Raw genomic sequence first — 20,567 nt, forward strand, 5'->3', positions numbered from 1 at the left:
AAAACTTCACATGCAGTCTAGATTAAAGACCAAAAAACCCTGAACTAAAATCCTGAGCAATCTCTCAGAAACATTGTAAACATTCAGTGTGGAAAATACAGCAACATAAACACAACATCCCAGAGTCTAACCATTAGATATAAAAACTGCTTGGCAGCGCTAACAACAAACACATGAAGTCAAATACCTCCTGCTTGTCTTGTTGACTTCGTCAGCAAGCCAGATGAAGAATGGAATAATTACATGTGAAGGAAGAAAGGAAGGGGGAGGGGAAGCGGAGGACGCAGGCTGAAGTAGGCTGTCTGTGATGGTGGAAACTAGCAGTTTACCTTGATGACAGAAGAACTCAACCAAATGCAAACACATTTAGTTCTCCCTAGGCGATTTCCAGCCTGAAATTAAGTTTGTGTGTCATTTGTGTGTCACTCTTCAGTCAGAAACTGTGGACATGAGAAATGATTTCCTAGAGTGAAAAAACAACAGTGAAATCCAAATTCTCAAGTGTGAACCATGGCCTTTTTGCATGCCATTACTGGGCTGTGGAATTGAATCCGGTGTTATGGTCATTATTGTAGCCTTAAAGTAAAATACTGAGGTCACTGTTTTTGTCTCCATGAAATCTGCATTTCCCTCTCTGGGGTCTCAAGATTGAGTTTACAGTACGAGGCTGAAGCTAAAAGCATGGTATTGTGATTTTAGTTTGACTGGAACAGCAGAGGTCTCTGAGGGCAAACACACACATCAGTCATTCTTATTGAAACAGACGTGGACAGGCAACAATGAAAAATCACCTCCTCCTCGCCAGAGTATGGCTGGTCATGTGTGAAAAAATGATGAGGAAGCGTTTCCACTCTCATCGGAGCCGTGCTCACAGAGGTGCTGGGTAATGTTCACTTTGTGAAGCAGACGACTGAATGACAGAGTTGTGAGGAAGGTGCAAACTAAGAGATCACTGACTTGCACCTGGGTGCCACATAAAATTTCATATAATGCTTGATATGAATTGCAGACTTTGGTGTTATTACATGCAGATTTCCATTTTTTATCCATCACTTTGGTCCAGATATCTCAGTAAGTATTGTGTTACATTCAAGGGCTCCTTGGATGGTCCTGTTTCCTGAGTTGGGAGGTCTTTCCTCCAACTTCGGTGCGTTCATGAGCTTTACGTCTTAATGCGGAGGACAACATGGACACTACAAAGAAGATGTGTTGTATTTTATTGCTCAAAGCATTTAAACAACATGATAATTGCTGTTTCTGCACCAGTATATTCACTAAAATCACTAGAATATTGCTCTGCCTGACTTGCTTTCGTGATTAATGCTAATAAATAACTTTTCTTACTAATGTAGGTCACTCTACATGGACAGCAACTAATGATTACGACCTAATACCATATTACAAATTACATGTGAGCACTACATGGCTTAATAAAAAGTGTCTTAACCAACCAAACATCTACCATCATCTGCCATGTTGCACTTTGTTTATTGCTAATTATCAAATGCTAGCATGCTAATAGGCTAACTTAGGATATTAGCATGGGTGTAACAGTTGTGCACCCTGAAGTCGTGTGATGAAGGAGGCACCAACAGACAAGTTGTTTATTATATGCACATCCATAAAAATACATTCATTTAATCAACATTCATGAGTAAGTTGATGGAATTTTAGGGTTAAAAAAATAATTTTGCTAAGGGGTTAAGCAAGTTAGTGCACCCCAGAGATTTCTAATGAAGCTATATTCAAGTTAAAAAAGTCACCGGTATGTTTACTTGCTCAACCAATTACTAATAAACAGCACAACAGAAGAATTTGTGGCAACTGGTAGCCCTCATTAAAGATTCTGTGTGCAACTTTTAGAGGATTCATATAATATAGTAGCAAATTACTACATACAGAAGAAGAGCAATGGTGTCCTGAGCAGAGAATAAAGTCAGGCTACCTCTGTGTGTTGAAATCTGAGCTTACTGCATTCTTTGTTGTGGTAAAAGATTCAGCTGCGTGTGCTTGTTAGTGGCATATGTGTATCCCACTGGCGGCTTTGCACAGTGCTCATGCAGCAGTTACTGCTACCATTGGAATGGCGTCGTCGCAGAAGCATAGCACCCACCCTGTGGTTTCCCCCGATTAGCACTATTAGCTCTGTCAGCACTGTTGCCATAGTTTAGTGCTGTTTATGGAGTTAGCACTTTTAGCTGCTAGCTGCTGTATCAGCCACCTCCATGATGAGAAGTGCGTCCAGACAGTGCATATGCTCTGAGCATAAAGCCCCTCTGAAACAAATGAATTACATAAAGCACATTTTAACCTTCAAAGACAAAAGTTACTGAGGTGTAAACACTGATAAATGGAAGAAAGAAAGACAGAAGAATCATTAACATTTAGCTGAGGCACAGCCACACAGAGCCACTTGGACGACTCTAGAGTCTTTTTTTTTTTCTTTCTTTTTTAATGGAGCAGGGGTGACTAATTGAAAACACAAAGAGCCGGTCTTCTTCTCTTGAAAAGAAACACTGGCTCTCCAAGTGCAGAATTACCTACAGAAACAATGGAGCCAAAGGCAGGTTAGAGAGCTCAAAGTGAGAAACCTCTCTGGTGGATTTCTTCATGTAGAGCGATGAATGACAGACAGAGTGAAAGACTAAAGTGTAGCTGCTTAAGAAAACATGAACAGAAAGGGAAGAAGGGGGGTAGAAAAGGAAAAAGATATACTGTATTAACCAATCGGATGCTCTGGGATTATTAATAGAAGAAAAAAAAAAGAAACCAGAGCAGCCAGAGAAAGTAACAGCATTTGAAAATATAAAACAAGGCTAGATAAATAAACCATGTCCACAGATAGCCAGGTCCTCTGGAAGGGACCACCACTGTGCCGTCATATTGCCTGACATCTGTTTTGCAGCTTGGCTGTGCACGGTGGTTTATGTTGAGAAAGCAGTGTGTGTATATCATCTTTGGCCCGGGTCCATGGGATTTTGACAGTTGGCTGCAGGCAAGGTTGTCTGATGCGAAGGTTTCACGGGGAGAAGAAAGAGCTAACGAGGAGACAAGACGAGAAGCTGTGCTTTGCAACACTTTCTCATTTTGCCTGAGAGGTCAAACGATGCGCGGGAAGAAAGCTTGTAAATGCCTGTTTCGTATCCAGCTTTACTGCAGAACTGTCCTGCGAGAGAGTCCCTGACATAAAGCATGTTTGAAATGTGTCCCCTTTTTTTTTGTTTCTCCCCTCGCCATGTAAACCCCTGCCTCTCATTCCCTCGCTCTTTATGCGACACCACCATATGGAAGAAATTTGGTTCAGCTCTCCTGGAAATTGTGTTGAAAATTTCATCTGCCAAGATGATTTCGCGTCTCAAATGGTCCTGTGTTCTCTCTGAAAGTGCACCGGACGTAAAACTGGACAAAAGCTTTAGAAGAAGAGGTCAAAACGAGGCCAGTTCATCGTTAGGATTTATGTTGCTTTTGAGGTTCTTTGAAAACTTTTGATTTATTAACACCGAATCACACCAAACATCTTCCGCCTGCCAAAAAGCATTTATCATTTCCCACTTGAATACATGGAAAACAAGAAATGTTACAATTGAGGTTAGAAACTTTTACTTGAATTCATTACTTTGTCTGGCCAGACACATTTATTTTAAAATATAGTGCAGACGAAAAGAGAAAATAATGTTACACTGTTCTTTGTAGTCATACCATGAAACTGGTTCAAATGTTACATGAAACTGTATCCAAATGGACAGGCCTGGATCCGTCAATGAAGCAAGAGATAAAAGCATAAAAACAGAAGTCTTAAATGCACCCAGACTACCGTCTGCATTTCCAGACTGCTACTACAACTGAGTTTCATCCCTGTTCCCTCTGTACAGACTGTGATTGTGCACAGGAAACTACTTTTACAACTTTACCGAATATTGTTTTTGTATTTCTGGATTTATATGTAAAAAGCTCAGTAGATTTAGATGTTATGGGGATGTATTACTGTTTATATTGAAATAGTTCAATATAGTTCTTTCAAATTCCACCCAAAATGTAACATACAGTACATGTACACTGCGTGTAATGCAGATGGCACCAACTGAAAACAACCACATAGGACGTTTTGTAAACGTTCATTTATTTATAAAAAGCTACAATAACTGTTACACAAATGATTATGCTATTGGCAAAGCAAACCATGTGTTTATAGTTTAGAGAAAGCAAAAATAATAATAAAAGCAAATGAAGAAAGTACAATAAATGCAGAACTTTCATTTCTGACACAGAAAAAGCCAATCCTGTACCTCGCCAGGCTCACTGGCTGGACTTAAAGGAATACTTCACCCACAAAATGACCATTTGTATATCAGTTACTCACCCTATGTTACGTTCAATTTACGAAAAATTCGTAGATTTTCCTGAAGCCTTTAATGGTGAACAATCCAAAAACTGAGAAAATTCTTGTTGAAATAGAGTCATAGGAGGCCGCAACAACAGCGAATATCAGATCATCTGTTTACAAACTCTCACACAACTCATGCAGTATAATCCAAGTTTCTTTTATCCAGTTGTTTGCTCAGTTCTTCCCAAACACGTGCATTTTAAGTAAGATGTTAGTTAATAAAAACACTTAGGCATAAACAGTCTCACGCAGGGCACACCTGGGAAACTCAACTGAATTCACCAGCAGAGTTTAAACACACGCGCATTTGCCCAGGTGCTCGTGTGCAAGTGTTTTAAATAGTATGGTTTAAGTGAAACTGCATGTGTCTGGGAAGTATTGAGCATACAATTAGATAAATGAGACTTGGATTATACTACATGAGTTGTGTGTTTGTTTTGATGTGTTGATATAGTTCTGCAGTGATGCGGGTGCTGCTCCGGATGATTGTGGTAAAGAGGACACTGAGCCAGAAGGCAAAGCTTTTGATTTACTGGTCCATCTATATCCCCAAACTCACCTATGGTCATGAGCTTGGGTAGTGACCGAAAGAATGAGACAAAGGATTCAAGTGGCCGAGATGAGTTTCCTTTGTGGAGTGGCTGGGCTCAGCCTTAGAGATGGGGTAAGGAACTCTGACATCTGGGCGGAGCTCGGAGCACAGCCGCTGCTCCTTTGTGTCAGGATCAGGATGCCTCCTGGGCGCCTCCAGTTAGAGGTGTTCCGGGCATGTCCCACTGGTGGGAAGCAGACCCAGAACACGCTGAAAGGATTACGTATCGCATCTGGCCTGGGAATGCCTCGGGTCCCCCAGGAGGACCTGGAAAATGTTGCTGGGAAGAGGGACGTCTGGGGTGCTTTGCTTGGCCTACTGCCCCCGCAACCCTGCCCCAGATAAGCGAATGAAAATGGATGGATGGATGGATGGATGGATATAGCTTTGCTGTTCAACATGGCCCCTGTTGACTTCAGTTCATTAAAAACGTTCTCCGTTTTTGGATTCTTTATTGACCCTGGAGGCATGTGAGTTTTCTTTATGAATTCAAAGTAAAAGTGAGTAACTGATATACCAATGATAGTTTTGTTGGCGAAGTATTTCTTAATGAGTGCTCAGCACCCTGTTTTCAAATAAAAAACTTACACTTTCATTCAGTGCAACGTGTATGAACAGACTTGCATAAAGGAAGAGCTTTGGGGGGAAAAGGCACTCTTGGGAAACAATTCACTGAATTTAAAGAATCATACACTTTAGGATAGTTTCTTTGGTATAAATAGATGCAAGTAAATGAAAAGCAGGCAGCGGTAGAAAAGAATGATGATGTAATGTTAGGCCTTGCGGCTTTTTTCAAACTTTGGCACAGCTGCTCCTCTGTAACTATGCGGTCATATACACAGTCAGGACATTACAAAAAAGACAAGACATGTTCATCACCCCGTCCAAGAGCCGAGGCCCAAAAGACAGATTGATTTTGATGATAGCATTTCTGAAGTAAGAAACAATGTCTAATATCTATACAATGCATAATGTGTCCAGCACAGGAAGAAACAAGATAATCCATTTTTTTTTTAATGCTTTGACATTGTCCACATATTGTTCAACAGTGCATCTGCCCGCTGAGAGCTCTGTCTGATGTTTGGAAAACGTTTGTGCTGCCACTGAATTAAACTAATAAAAGACAAAAGTAAAAGTTGGGATGTTCGCCCACAGTTATTCGGAGAGAACAATCATATTGGATTAATGGGGTGAAATAAGAGTTGAGGAGATTTAGACAAAGATCTTTTACTCCTGTGAAACCATTTGAATCCTTTATCTCAGAGGGCGTTAATCCTTCACTTTAGTTCATCTGGGGACACAAAGTAGGTCAAGTGAGCCCTGCCCTCCCAACACACACACACACACACACACACATACACACACACACACACACACACAGTACTTAGAAGTATAGGGATAGGGGTGTAAATAGCATGAATGGTCTCTTTGTAGGTGACAGTCTCAATGGCACAGGTCAATTTTACCATTAAGATTAAACTGGACCAACAAAAGGGCCAAATTTGGTTTTAAAATAAGCTTATTAATGAAGTTGAAGACATGGAGAATGCAATGAAGTAAAAATTAAAGTCCACCGTGTTACCCTAATTTGATCTCCACTCTAGTTTTTTAGTGTCCTGGACAGGACCTTTTTTAGCGGCTGCTTCCTCTGATCCTGAGTCGTGTCCTGATCGGGGTGAGCTTGGGGCGCCTTTGACTCGTAGAGCTGTTTGTGGTTGAGGGTCTGCTGCTCTTTCGTTGTTTCGCGTTGGGCCTGGCGCAGCAGACGTTTCATGGTCTTCACTTTTTCCCTCAGGTGGTCGTTGGCTTTCTCCAAGGAGCGCACCTTTTGGGAGAGAACCCAGGCCCTCTCCTCCTCCTCAAAAAGGGCCTTCTGCACCGCAGAGCACAACAACTGTAATGAGAAAAGAAGTGATTGTTTATTCCATTTTTTTTCACAGTAAATACATTGGAAATATCAGGGAAAGCGTTCAGAGTATTTTAATTGGCAACCACAATTAGCTTGTGACCGATTCAAATACTTAACTGTCATATTATTGATCAATTATTTTCAGGTTGTTTGCTCAAAGAAGGCCAGCATTGTTCCCAAGAGACCTTTTCATCTTGCTCTGCCTTTTGCCCGAAATCCTATCTGGAGTTTTATTCCAGTGTGGCTCATACTAAATATTGGTGTCAGATTTAGTATGTTTTACATTTATGACGTAGCATCTGACAGATCTGCTGTTTTTGATACTGGATTTTCTTTGAATAAGTCATATGAGAGAATACTTCTGGCACGCTCTTTAGGGGTGACAACCAGTGCCAACAGCTCGTAAGTCTTTCAGCATATTCCACTGCTTGTGTATGACAGAGTCAAAAAAGTGTCAGTTTTTGGGCTGCTTTGTAGCCTGAAAAGAAAGAAACAGGAGGAGGAAAAAGTTAAGACATTAACTGTTAAGTATTTTTTAGATTATACATTTCATGCTGTGGAATAATTCATGGGAATACATCCTAACGGAACACTTCACCTCCCCAAATGACCATTTGCATGTCAATTACTCACACTGTATTATGTTAAAGTTGTGAAGAAAACTTTGTTTCTCTCCCAGGCCTCCATTGTCAACGAAGAATCAAAAAAAGGAAGACATTCTTGATGAACTGAAGCTTTGCCTTTGAGATGGATCCACATTTAACAACAACAAAGCTATATAAAAAAAAAATCAATATTTCAAACTCACAAAATTGCACTATAATCCAAGTCTCCTTGTCCAGCTGAATGTTCAGTACTTCCTAAACTGACAGCCCTTTCCAACGGGGAACTGAACAGACTCCATAGACAAATGATCATGATCAGTCACTTGTTTGTGTTATTGAGTGACTTTGGTGAATCCGAACAAACCCTTTTAAAACTCCAAAGTCACACAATAATTGAGGCAGTGGTAGAACAGCAGCTCCCGTGTTCAGTGATGTAAAATCACTGTTTTTGTCAATAGAGTCTGGCTTTGGAGAGAACATAGATAAGTTTTACTTTTATTTAAGTTCCCCGTTCGAAAGGGTTGTCTATTTGGGAACTTCTGAGCATATGACTGAATAAATGAGACTTGGATTATATTATATGAGTTGTGTTGTTTTGCATGTGTCTGTGAAGTCGTAACAGATGTTGTGATAGAGTTTGGCTGCTGTAAAACAAAGACCCCTATGACTGTAATTCATTAAGAATTTTTGTCTGCTTTTTGGATTCTTCATTCACCAGAGAAAAACTGCAAGAAAAACAAGTTAATTTCGTGCAACACATGGTGAGTAATAGTATACAAATGATCATTTAGAGGTGAAGTATTCCTTTAAGAGTTACCTTGACTTGTATGCCTGTATCTTTATGTACCAGCCCATTTATATATCCGCCAACAGACAACACACATTGCTCTGGGTAGGTACCAAGATAACTCTGAGGTAAAATTATTACACAACATGCTTTGTCTGTTTCAGCAAGACTCCACTGCGAGATGAAACCCAACATGCCTGCGAACCTGCGACAGCCGGTCCAAAGGCCCGCACCTTTTCCTATAGGTGGAAAAATGAGCTCCAGCTGCCTCTGACTGCATGCCTGTCTGCCTGAGTGTGGATTTCCTCCACAGATCCTAATGCTTCCACATGGGGCCAGCGTGAAACACTGATGTATATTCCTGCCATCAGATAACAACCGCTGAGGGTTTTGAGGAAATGTTAAAAATGTGCTGCTGGCTGCCGGCCAGCGTCACTGGTTAGTGCATTACTCGCTGTAATATTAGCTGTGGATTTTTCCCATGTGCTCTTACTTATGTCTCATGAGGGATTTGAAACTTAATAATGCAAAAGATGAAGTTCAGGAGCAGAACAATCAAGTTATGTAAAGCAGAGGGTGTAAAATGACACATCGCCGCTCTGTGCACCCAGGTATGACTATCACTCAATCCCAAGACACCTTCAGTTGGTTCCTGTGTCCAAGTTAACTGTATTGTTTTAGGCTAAGTTGCAGCGTGGACAAATACTTAGGTAATTGGCCTTAAAGGTCTGGAGCCCAGACTGAGACCCAAGCATACAATATAAAGCTGCCTCTGGGTGGAAGAATTATTTTGGTAGTGATAAGTGTTAGTGTTTTATCAATGTCACATTAAAACCTGGAGAGAAGAATGGTATAGCTGTATTAATACCCGACCCATACAATGTAAGAGTACTAACAAAGACTTTCTTGTACCACATGTCTGGAGCTGAGCTTGATAAAGAAGCTAATTACAGTCACATTGAGAAAAAGAAGAATAACAACAACAACAGAGTCCGAACAATGACAGAATAATGGATGATAACGAAGATGCAATTAAAGCAGTAATACAAGTAGACCACTGCACTAAGAGGAAAAGCAGTCTTTCCTACATTAGATCTGATATATAGTTTCATAAGCATTAACCAATCATCCAGGCAGGTTAAATATAGGCCAGAGTTCCAGAGCAGCAAAGATGAGATATGATGGGGCAATTTTCCAACAAGGGCTTTGTAGATAAATATAGACCAGTGGTTATTATGTCTCTGAATAAGGGAGGGCAAATTGATCTCATTTATCATAAAAAATTTAACAGAGAGTTTTAAGAGTCTAAGGGCTTATGAATGGGCACAGTCACATATCTATAAATCAACTCTTCATAATGCTTCCTACAGTGACTTGCTTTGTTTCTGTACAAAAGGTCAAGTTTCTGTCACAGTTTAGCAACAAGATTTTCTTTGTGATATTTAAACTTTGAATTTGTTGGGCTGGACGATAAGAAGAAAACCAAATATCATGATATTTTTGACCAAATACCTCGATATCGATATTGTGATGGTATTGTAGGGTTGACTATTGGTGCTTTCACAAAATATTTAGGCAATGAGATTTTTGATAAATAATCATCAGTAATGTAGATATAATGACTAAGTGGGTAAAGGCAAATAATAGAATAGCTCAAACAGTCTGGTAACTTCACTAAATTACATCACTTTACTGTAATGAAGCCTTTAAAAAGACAACACTTAAGATATTATGATATTCAAAATCTAAGATGATATTTTGTCTTATATCACGATATCAATATCATATCAATATATTGCCCAACCCTATTTGCTATCAAGCCAGATGCCAAAATATTTGTTGACTCTCAAGGAAACAAAGAGAGTTACAGGAGATATTCAAGTTATTGCCATCCAACCCGTTTTTGTAAGATGTGATTTAATGTTGTGAAACAGTTGTAACTGACCCTTCACTAAGCCTTGCCCCTTTGTGATGGTCCGTCAAGCTGCCGGAGCTAGCATGGAGCCCACACTGTAATTAACTGCACTTAAAATTTTTGGAAAAACTAAAAAGCGAGTCCAGAGAGAAGCAGACAGAGGGGTCTTTAATATGTGTTTTAAGGATATATTCAGGTGTCAACCTCACTCAGCAGCAAAAACAGGTTGAAAAGACAATAGTTAGAAGCTAAAGCCTAACTACTGCTGAAAAGCTAAACAACGTTCATCAGCACACACACTGTGATGACATGCAGCTGTTTGAATATCCACAAAGCTTTCCTGTTTCCCTTCATTGGTCCCTGTACAGCAGGGTAGGTATTTATTCAGTGTTAATCATTAAAAAGCAAAGGTAGCATGTGTTCACATTCAGTAGACTATACCTTCAGTAGCTAGCTGGCTAGTTAACCCTACACCTTTCAGGGCTTGATATTGGTTTTGGAACGAGGAGGAAATGTGTATCTCCTTCCAACCTCTTCAGGTGATGAGTATCATTATTACACATGCCCCAGGCACACTGTTTAGCTCACAATCTACAAAAGCCTGTCATTAAGGGGAATCTGAAATGACTTCATTAGAGTCTTTGGAGCACAGCTGTGTTGTTGTCAGACCCACGTTGAAGCTGGCTGATGCTACACTATGATTGGCCAGTCAGCGTTAAGGGAAAGGACCTAGTAAAGAGTCAGTTAGCTTTAGGCAACAAAACTACTTAGTTAGGTTTAGAAAGATTTGCTGGGTTACGTCACGTCAAGTGTTGCTGTGGATGGATTTACATTGTAGTTAGATGAAAGCCTGGTGCATCTCATAAAGATGTTAAAGGATGCCTTTGGCAGCAATATCACATGACAAAGGGCATGAAAAAGTGATGGTATTTGGCAACCTGGGAATGAGAGTGGGCTGATATCTCTGGATCTCAAAAACAACATACATTTTGTTTTAATTGCACTAATAATCTAATATCAATAACAGCAGTGTATTAAAAGAGAATCAGATATCAAATATATTGTAAAATCTTACCACTGGCATAGAGATTAATTTGTCAGTAGAACACAGAGGGTTTGAGCTCCCAAAACACTGATTCCTACATTTCCCATGATGCAACTATGTTACTTCACACTTTCATTAGATGCTCCCTGCCTGATAATTACCCACATCTTTCAAACTCCGGCATTTTACAGGCCCCAAAATGGATCCATGTGGCACACCATCTGTACCCTGCCAAATTTCATCAACTCTGATGTCATCCAAATTAAACTGCAACAAGGACAAAACAAAAGAGTTTATGTTTTATGCAGGACTAATGCATGACAGAAGCTTTGTCTCAGTGAGGAGGCATGTTTGAAACCCTTCTGAGGACAAACAGACAGGTGTCTTCACATCTTGATTATTTAAGACAATTTTAGTTAGACCATGTTAACTGAAACTCAGATCTTGTGAGCGGCAATGTTTTGCTTTTGTATCAAGTCATCAGTTCAGGAAAGTGCTTTTAGCCCTTCCAAGCTCATATTTCTACACAAGTGCTGGGACCATAAAACTGTGGGAAAATGCTTATAATAATGTTTTTATTGCTGATACGGTTCAGCTTCAAATTTCAAAATGACTACATGCCATTTGATTTACTTGGGTTGACACTAGATTATGTGATGCGTATGGCATGATCTGTTCTGCTGCTGTTGGCTTAGGTCAGTTGTCCAAACAATGGTTACACAGTACCAGCAAAAGTCTGTTTTTATTTTGCAGGGAGGAAATCTAATCACGAGAATGATGCAAGAAAGCAGCATTGATATCTAAATGCTGCTCTGTAATTATAATCACAGGCCTGACCCAAAAGTTTGCTGTTAATGGAAATACAAACCATGTTTTCATTTTCTGTACCCATGGCGGATTTTTGCTTTTATGAGTAGTCAGCAGATGATTGGAAACAGACAGAAGAAGAGTGACCTAAATCAGGGGGATTAGGCCAAAGGTTTAGATTCATTAAAGGGGATAAAGCAGTGGTGTATGACTGGAAACCATTTATATACTGACACATGGACTCTGGGACGAGATGCAGGAAACTTAGGGTCGAGTAGCGCCAGGTGTTAATGATTGCCAGTGGTGTTTAGGTAAAAGGAGTTTCCATCAATTAAACAGTGGAGCTGAAGCTTATTGTTTAAGGTCATTTTGTCATAGGAATTAAAGACATAGTCTGTAACATTTCCACATTAAAATGTCTGAAATTGACGAGCCCTATGCTACATATTTTGTTGAGTTGTGTACTTGCATTAGCCACCATTGTTCACAACAATTTTATTCAAGAAAAGGTGTGTTTCAATTGGTTGCCTGTCAATGGCATTATATCCCCTTAACTTCCTCTGGTTCTAACTTCCAGGGAAATACAGGAAACACCAGATGATACAGCCCTTTCCTATTCCGAAGTTGCAAATACCGCCACTTTGTCAGTAATTATGGTGTCACACACCTGACACAAACAGTGGAAGCAAACCCCGGATTTTCATCTGGGAGCCAGGTGTTCACTTCCCATTTGAATGTGGAGTCAAACCAAAGAGCAGACATAGAAGGATACTTAGTGAGTAATATGTAGACAACAAAGGCCAAAGACAAAGCTGCAATATGTGATGTCTTGGGATGAGGACACATTGGATGATACCTCATTGTAAATCATACAATGTTACAGAATTATCCTCACTTACATGAAAACAGCATTTTTTGCCACAAGGCATAGTTGCATTGATTTTGCAACACAGTAATCCCCTTGAGACCTAATTTATTGATTTGATATTTCAATACTGATTCAGCTTACTATGATATGCTACAATCACAAGTGGCTCATGCCAGATACCAAGCTAATGCATACAGCAATGTTATAACCTGACAATGTTCTTGTGTTACTTTCGTATTCAGTCTGGATTCAACAAAGTCACAAAACAGCACAAACTAACCAAGTGAGGCAGCGGTAAACTGGAAACTGTTTTTCTCAGTGGAGTCTGGTGGCTTTGTAGCTCTTCAGCTGCCTCGCTCAGCTGTGTCACTTGTTTTGACCAATAAAACTTTTTATCCGTTAACCAGATTTCTCTCTAAGTCAATTCGGATTTTTATCAGCAATGGCGGTTGTTTATGTAGAAACAAAAATGAAGACAACAACTCCCATGATACCACCTTACTTTACAACATAATTATATATTACATAAAGTCCATCTATTGTTGGTCTTTTACCTAAATGACCCCTGGTGGCATAAATTACTGTGTGTTTAGAAAGAGTAGTGACCTTTAAATTCTGCATTGTCCTGTGTATTCATGTAGCTATTGTGTCATTAATTTCCTTTTATGGTATATCCACTTTACCTGGTTTTAGTTTAGTCAGTGATTTTCTACATTTCAACAAGCTCATGTCGGTATCCCCAAGAGGATGGACATTAAATTTTTGCACTGGTCATATAAAAAGATAGAGAGTTGGTTTGGATCCAAGTCATCCTCTTTACACAATACTCATCATATCTTGTGGCTACACTTGTGTTCTGGTCTACAAATGTTTTTTGTGTGATCAATTTCAACTTGCGTGACTGTTGTACATCTGCGTAAAACAGCCCTTGGTATTTGATCCTGACGGACTGACACCCAAATCTGACTTTAGTGTTTTGTGAGCTATCAAAGACCACTGTAGTTGGGCTGGACATGTCTCCACATGATTTCACTCACTTCTGTGTTAGAGTTGCTGTCGTCTCTGGGCATCCGAAAATACTCCATTTAACAACAAAACGTTTGCCAAAGAGCTGGCAAAAACAATATTGTTTAAGTAGATTTTTCCTTTAAACATAGTTACTTCTTTGTATAGCCAAAACCTCAGGAAATGTGCGTTTGGTTTCCCATGCTTTAAGAACGTATCTAACTTGCCAACTTCTTCATAGTGCTCCTTTGAAAACAACAGGATGTAATACTGAATCCTTTTATGTGTGCACCACAGTACTTAAGGCTATTGTGGTTCGAGCCACTCTTTCTCAACAAACCATTTGTGTAGCCACCATGAGCGCACAACAACTAAATCAAATGATGTCCTTATCACTAACTGAGTGTGAGAAAGACACTTCAAAGGGGGCAAACAACACTAGGAGCCAGTTTATACTGGTGGTTCTGATGGGCTACATACCCGGCTGTCCTCCTGAGCCTCCCACTCCGGGGTGTAGCTGTGGACCTGGGTCCCAGTCGTGCAGTTGGCAAACTGGAAGAGGCTGGCAAATATGCGGTGGTTCTCTGCAGTGTCCGGGAAGATGGGGTCCTGGAAGTTCACTCCATGGGGTATAATATTATAGTTCTCATCCATCCTGCATGGCAGAGAAGGAGAAGATTGTACTGATACAGATGTGAACAAAGGCATAAACTAACATACCGTAAGAAGTTGTGCATGTGTGTAAACAGAAGCAGATGCACACATACAGAAGTTGTGAGCAACAACAATATTTGATACTCAATCTTCATGTCATCGGGATTTCAAATTTAATCAAACAGACAGGTTTTATCCATTCATCCTATTAAGTTGACAGACATATGTCCATAATAATAATAATAAAAAAAACATCTGAGCAGAATTGTTAGCAGACCCTCCTCTATTTTTATGCAAATTCAAGCATTATGTGGATGAGTCAAGCCAGCAAAGTACAAGCCAAAGGGATTTACTGTGCATGTTTCATATCTTCTCTGACGATGTGAAGTGTGTGAGGGAGGAAGTCTTGAAGCAGCGCGTTTCCATACATCTGGATTCCATCTTGTGTCCCTCGAGGGACATCAAAAGTGAGGTTGTCCCTATCTGAGACCGTGTGTGTGTGTGTGTGTGTGTGTGTGTGTGTGTTTGTGTGTGTTAAAAGAGCTCAGAGAAAGCTGACGTTTTGCTTCAGCAGAGGAGGTCAAAGGTTCTGTTAAAGCAAAGCGATCAGGAGGTCAGAAGGAACTGTGGCTCCAGAGGAGCTTGTTTGGATGGAAACAATGGAATGATGGAAACATAATTAAACATCACACAAAAAATAAACAAACAAATTAAGCACAACAATAGTAACATAAATCCCGTTTATAATGTTTTGTAAAAACTTAACATATTTTAGTTTCATACGTTGCACATGTAGCCTGCACCTCAACGTATTACAAAAACTTGAGTGACAGTTTATGTTCGACTTTCATCTCAGTTCTCGGTTTGGCATTTGAGTCTTTTTCCTTCGACAGAGACATTATAAGTTTTAACAGCAAACTTATAGCTTGAGCAGAGCAGTCAGTCAGTCTCATTTAAAGGTCCTGAGGGACGTCCTCGGTTCTCTGTGCTCGGCTCTGATTTGTGCGGTCCTGGGAGCTTATTCATGATTGATTGGAAAGACTATTTTTGTCTGAGATAAGTGTTGCTGGGGGAAATGGACATCCACTGCAGTCTGTGATGAGAACTTTTCAGTTTTGGCCTCCTCATACAGTGTCTGTGACTCAGTGTTGCAGAGTTGCCACAACAACACTCCTTTGAAACTCTATACTGATCTGTTTTAGGTTTATGAGAGGGAGTCTCACGTTAGGATGTCAATGAGAGGGACATGCAAAGATGATTTATTAAGCCACATTACATTTCATTCAATTTTCATGAAAACTAATATTTAATCTCAATAGTGATACATCTCTTTGAGGTACAATTAGATCCTCAATGAAAAACTGAAGGAATAGTTCCAACATGTTGGGAAATACTCTTATTAGATTTTTTTCTGAGACTCAAGGGGTCATTTTTTTCTGCCTTTAATTTGCACATCAATATATTTTTGTGAAATGCTGTTTTTTTAGGAATACTTTCACACAGAATGAGAACAGTTCAATAGCAATAGCTCTGGCAGTGACGTCATGACACCGCCAGAACTATTGCAACTTTTGTGAATTCTCATGGCTACTGTATGAGGGCCTCAGTTACACATGGGCGAATGCAGACAAGTGACCATCGTCTATCAAGGTGATATTAGTATTAAATGCCGGCAGTGCTGGGTGTGATGCACATGCAACGCTAACTTAGCTAGCCTGCTAATAAATGCTGTGAAATATGAAAATTAAATTTCATTTTCTTACGTTTCATGCTTGTCTCCCAACTCACTGCCAGCCAGGCTGCATCTCTCATGTGAGGCAGTTTGTATTTTTCATGGCTAATTTCATACAATATTGGCTGGTTAGAAAAGGCAACAATGACTGTCTCCTCTACATGTACTTCTTTGCTATTGGTTGAGTCTGCGACTTTGCCAGTCGAAGTTCAGCAAACGTGAACTCCTTAAGCTTGCACTGAATGGAAGTGAACAGGAGAGAAATATTCGCCTATGTTAATTTGGCACATCTGTGACCCTGGATAGTTTACATGCAAATTATTCACAGCTGCATATTTCACATTTTCATGTCTTTTATTTCTCACGCCCCTGGTGTGTTAAGTCCTTTGGAAGAGAAGATCGATGCCTCTCCCATATCTGTATGGCAAATATAAAGTTAAAACAAAGAGACAGTTAGCTTAGCTTAGCATAAAGAATGGAAACAGCTAGCCTCACTCTGCCCAAAGGTAACGAAATCTGCCTACCAGCACCGATGTTCACTAACTAGCATCTTGTGTCACGTGTGTTTAAATAGTACAAAAGTTTAAATGTAAAAGCAACAAGATGGACACAAACATTACCGTACATTTTGTCTCCCATAAATCTACTTGCTTTGTGTGCTGAAGGAAAATGTGGCTGAGTGTTTTTAGGGAGTTGCTCTTTCCATCAAATCCTTAGTACACACTGAAAGAAGATCACTGCTTTGGTTTACTGAAGCAGTTATTGCTTCTTTATCATCATCAGGTCTATCATCTGCAACTCTGTTGTGACTGGTCTATGGCTTCAGGAAGTTTCCCATGGTGGTCGCCTGGCTGATTATGGGGATCACGTCCGGATGTTTTCACCATCACAACAGGGGACAGCAAAGTCGTCCCTGGGGGTGTAATTAACTAAAGCCAGTGAAGTCATCTTAAAAGACCCAGCAATACACCATCACACAATGTGAGCGCGATTCTGTGCATAATGATGTGTAACATATGCTATAAAGAATACTATTGTTGTTGGCCCTGTGTGCTGCAGACCCTCATGAGGGGCGGCCAGACATTAAACTTCAGGAATGCTTTTCAATGCATTCCCCCCCAATCTGAATATCTAACTCTTCATCTGTTTGAGAGAAAAAGCAGAGTATGAGAGAAATATCAGTAAAGGCCTGTCAGCACACGTTCCTTTCATCAAGTGGCAAACTGGTGTGTTTGAGCAGGACAAAAGGTGGTCCTATACCGACCAAGTTTACCTTCAAGCTGTTGGGAAATGTCTGGCTCTGTAATTACACTGGGTGGAATGCAATAGACGTTTCCTGAGTAACAGTGTTGTTTCTATCCAACACAGACATTTAAGAATTAACCTGCCACATACTCTTTTAAACCTGAGTGGAACATTTGGCAGGTTACTAAATATATTATTAACCTGAAATCAATATGGTATCACATGGGCAGATGCTGATTAAAAGAGAATATGTGAGGATGGTGCCAACCCTCCAATCCTCTGCTTTTGACTGCTCAATGTTTCCTTACTGGCCGACAATGGACTGAATCCTGTGAGAGTCCTTACGTGACAGATCTCTGCACAGATCTGAAGAGTTGCTGGTTTTCATTGAAGAGACGGGCCAGGAGGAGGTGAGGTTCAATCCATGGATCTTATATCATACTCAGAGGAAAAGCATTACTGAGGTGGACTAGTGGACACATCCTCTGTTCAAGTCAGTGTCCCCCCTCTCTCCCTCCCCATCCCCCTCTTCTGTCTCCTTTCAATTCTTCATTATTGAATGACTGCAACAATGCCCAGAAAATCTTGTAATAAAATTAAAAAAAAAAAAAAAAAAAAGAATAAAGATGAATATGATTGGATGCATACGGTGAATCAACTATCCTCATCAAACATCTTAAGCGTGCTGGAGGGACTGATGATGCAGCTTTGCCACAAACACCTTAACATTATATCCTAAGATTACCATACATTGTTTCCCACATTTATAGAGAGTGAACTATAATATGCAGTTTCTTTTTACAGTTGGTTAGTGTTAAATAATTGTCTTTTAGTGTGTTATCCTGTGTCACAAAGTGAATTTATGTACATTTCATAATGCATAGGATCACCTTAGTGCCTAGACATAGATGTGTTATGCAATGTCAACACATTATTTTATTTCATTTTTATATGTAATGTCCCCTCCATAATGAATGTAAACCAATGAAAAAATTGTCCCACCACCCCCAGAAAAAAAAATTGCCATCAAGCACTCCAGTCAAAAGAAGGCATCGAGCAATGTCCCTCAAGCACCCAGAGACACTTCTGCAACGTTTTCCAAGTTTCATCTTTTCTCTTAAACAGAAAAGACACAAAAATTTGGAGGGAAAAAAAAGGGCTGCAAGTGGGTCATCCATGTCATATCCTCTCTGGGCAACACTCACAGAGACAAACCTTTAAAACTTCAACACACTGTGCAGAAGGACGAGCTGCCTCAGCCAAAACTGAATACTTGACTTGCACATACATATTCACTGATACTACTTGCACATTCATGCTCTCATACACACAGGCACGTACATACATTTATGCATGCATAGAGGAGAGCATGTGTGTGTGTGTGTGTTTGTGTAAGTATGCTTGTATGTGTGTGGTATGTTGATGTAGACACTCAGATGAACATGTGTAGGCTACGTGCATGCCTGTATGTATGTATATGCATGAGAGTATAAATGCAAGTGTTTAGTCCAATATATATGTATGTGCAAGTTAAGTATTCTAGTTTGGCCTAGGCAGCTCATAGTGCAGCTTTTAACACAATAGGTCATAGGTCTATGGGACAAAGTTTAGCTGATGCAGGCGTTTCTTTTATTGGAAATTAATCATGAAAATGTTGTTTTTAAGACATAACTCTATTGACTAATGCTTAAAGTCTCTCCATTCATTCTGTTAGGGGCCAGTAAAATTTAATGCATCTGTGACAACACATACATTGAGGGCACATCTGTGTTTCTCACCTTAGAAAGAAATAGTAATTGTTGTTTTTGAGGACACTGTAGGAGAAGCAGGTGAAGTAGCCCAGGCCGGTGACATTGAACCTGGAGCCAGCAGGGACCTCCAGCATGCTGCCCCACGCCTGGTCACACAGCAGCTCAATCTCGGCGGAGAAAAGCAGGTCGCTGTCGGACGGTAGGTAGTTGTACACATTGTAAGACTCCTTGTGCAGCGCCAACACCTTGGCATAGACTATGATCTGCGCCAGCTCGGCACGGCACGCTTCTGTCTGCGGTCTCCAGTCGTGGGGCAGCTGACATCCCCAGCTCCCATCAGCACCCGTCGCTGTCAGAATAAACGCCAAAATAATCCACATGATCCGACAGAGATGAGGCGACTGCGGGTCAGGCAGGCGCACCGACGCGCACGATGCTGCTGATGGATGAAATCACGAAAAGAAAAAACTGCAGGGCTTTCACTCCATACACATACTTCCACCAGTGCTGAATCACAATTTAAACAAAGGTTTTACACAACAAAACAGTCCCGGGCAGCTGGGAACTTCTCCGCTCTGTGCGGCCCTTGCTCCCTCCTCTAGCCACTATACCTGCGATCACTGGATCAGCCCATTCACACCAGCAGCATCCCCTGCAAAAAATGTGCCTCTCACCTTTGAAATGAGATCAGAGGGAGCAGATAAAGAGTATGCATTCAAGTTTCCAAAGTAAAACTTTCTGAAAATTTACAACAAATCCTCCACCTTCAAATTAGTGAAATTAGGTGGCATTAAATGCAACAAAGAACCGTCCTGAAGTCTCTGCAGCAAACAGTGAAAGACTGGCACCCTCTAGTGACAATGTGGACACACAGTGGAGTTTACTTTCCTCTGGAGATTTTTTTCCTGGCTATTTCACTGTTAATAGCTTCTACCTAAACGTTTCCGGTCCAGGCTCTAAAGGAAATATGTGAAAAATGCGCAGGCCTGCTGTGCTGTTATGTTCAGCTGGTGCCCAGGTATGGTAGGGCCAGACAGCCAGCAAGACAATAAGACAAAGCCAGTGGCATCTCTGGCCCCATTACCAAATATTCTACCAAGATCTGACCAGTCAGATGCAGTCCCACAACCAAGAGTTGTGAAAACCAATCACTAATTGACCAATCATAATAGGTAGAGTTACCAAAAATGGCACTGCAATATACACAATGGAAATGACACAGTCTACAGTTTGCCAACTCCAAGTTTTCTTGGATTGGATCCCCAATT

At 40.5% G+C, this 20,567-nt stretch overlaps 1 protein-coding gene across 1 annotated transcript; it reads right to left on the minus strand.

The window, feature by feature from the left end:
* Window positions 1-4,096: 4,096 nt before the first annotated feature.
* Window positions 4,097-20,126, minus strand: ccdc3b (coiled-coil domain containing 3b). Its single transcript, XM_049579184.1, has 3 exons — window positions 19,327-20,126; window positions 14,398-14,572; window positions 4,097-6,870 (listed from the first exon to the last, which is right to left on the minus strand). The coding sequence occupies exons 1-3, from the start codon at window positions 19,677-19,679 to the stop codon at window positions 6,577-6,579; spliced, it is 822 nt and encodes a 273-aa protein (XP_049435141.1). The 5' UTR covers window positions 19,680-20,126; the 3' UTR covers window positions 4,097-6,576.
* Between the last annotated feature and the right edge of the window lie 441 nt (window positions 20,127-20,567).

The sequence above is a fragment of the Epinephelus fuscoguttatus genome, linkage group LG1 (assembly GCF_011397635.1).
Source record: "Epinephelus fuscoguttatus linkage group LG1, E.fuscoguttatus.final_Chr_v1".
Classification (NCBI taxonomy): domain Eukaryota; kingdom Metazoa; phylum Chordata; class Actinopteri; order Perciformes; family Serranidae; genus Epinephelus; species Epinephelus fuscoguttatus.

Excerpts from the sequence above, each read along its gene's own strand:
- ccdc3b (XM_049579184.1), bottom strand. The coding sequence starts at position 19,679 with ATGTGGATTATTTTGGCGTTTATTCTGACAGCGACGGGTGCTGATGGG. Across the intron at positions 14,573-19,326 it reads AATTACTATTTCTTTCTAAG|GATGGATGAGAACTATAATA; the intron begins GTGAGAAACACA and ends TCTGCCATGCAG. Across the intron at positions 6,871-14,397 it reads AGGCTCAGGAGGACAGCCGG|TTGTTGTGCTCTGCGGTGCA; the intron begins GTATGTAGCCCA and ends TTCTCATTACAG.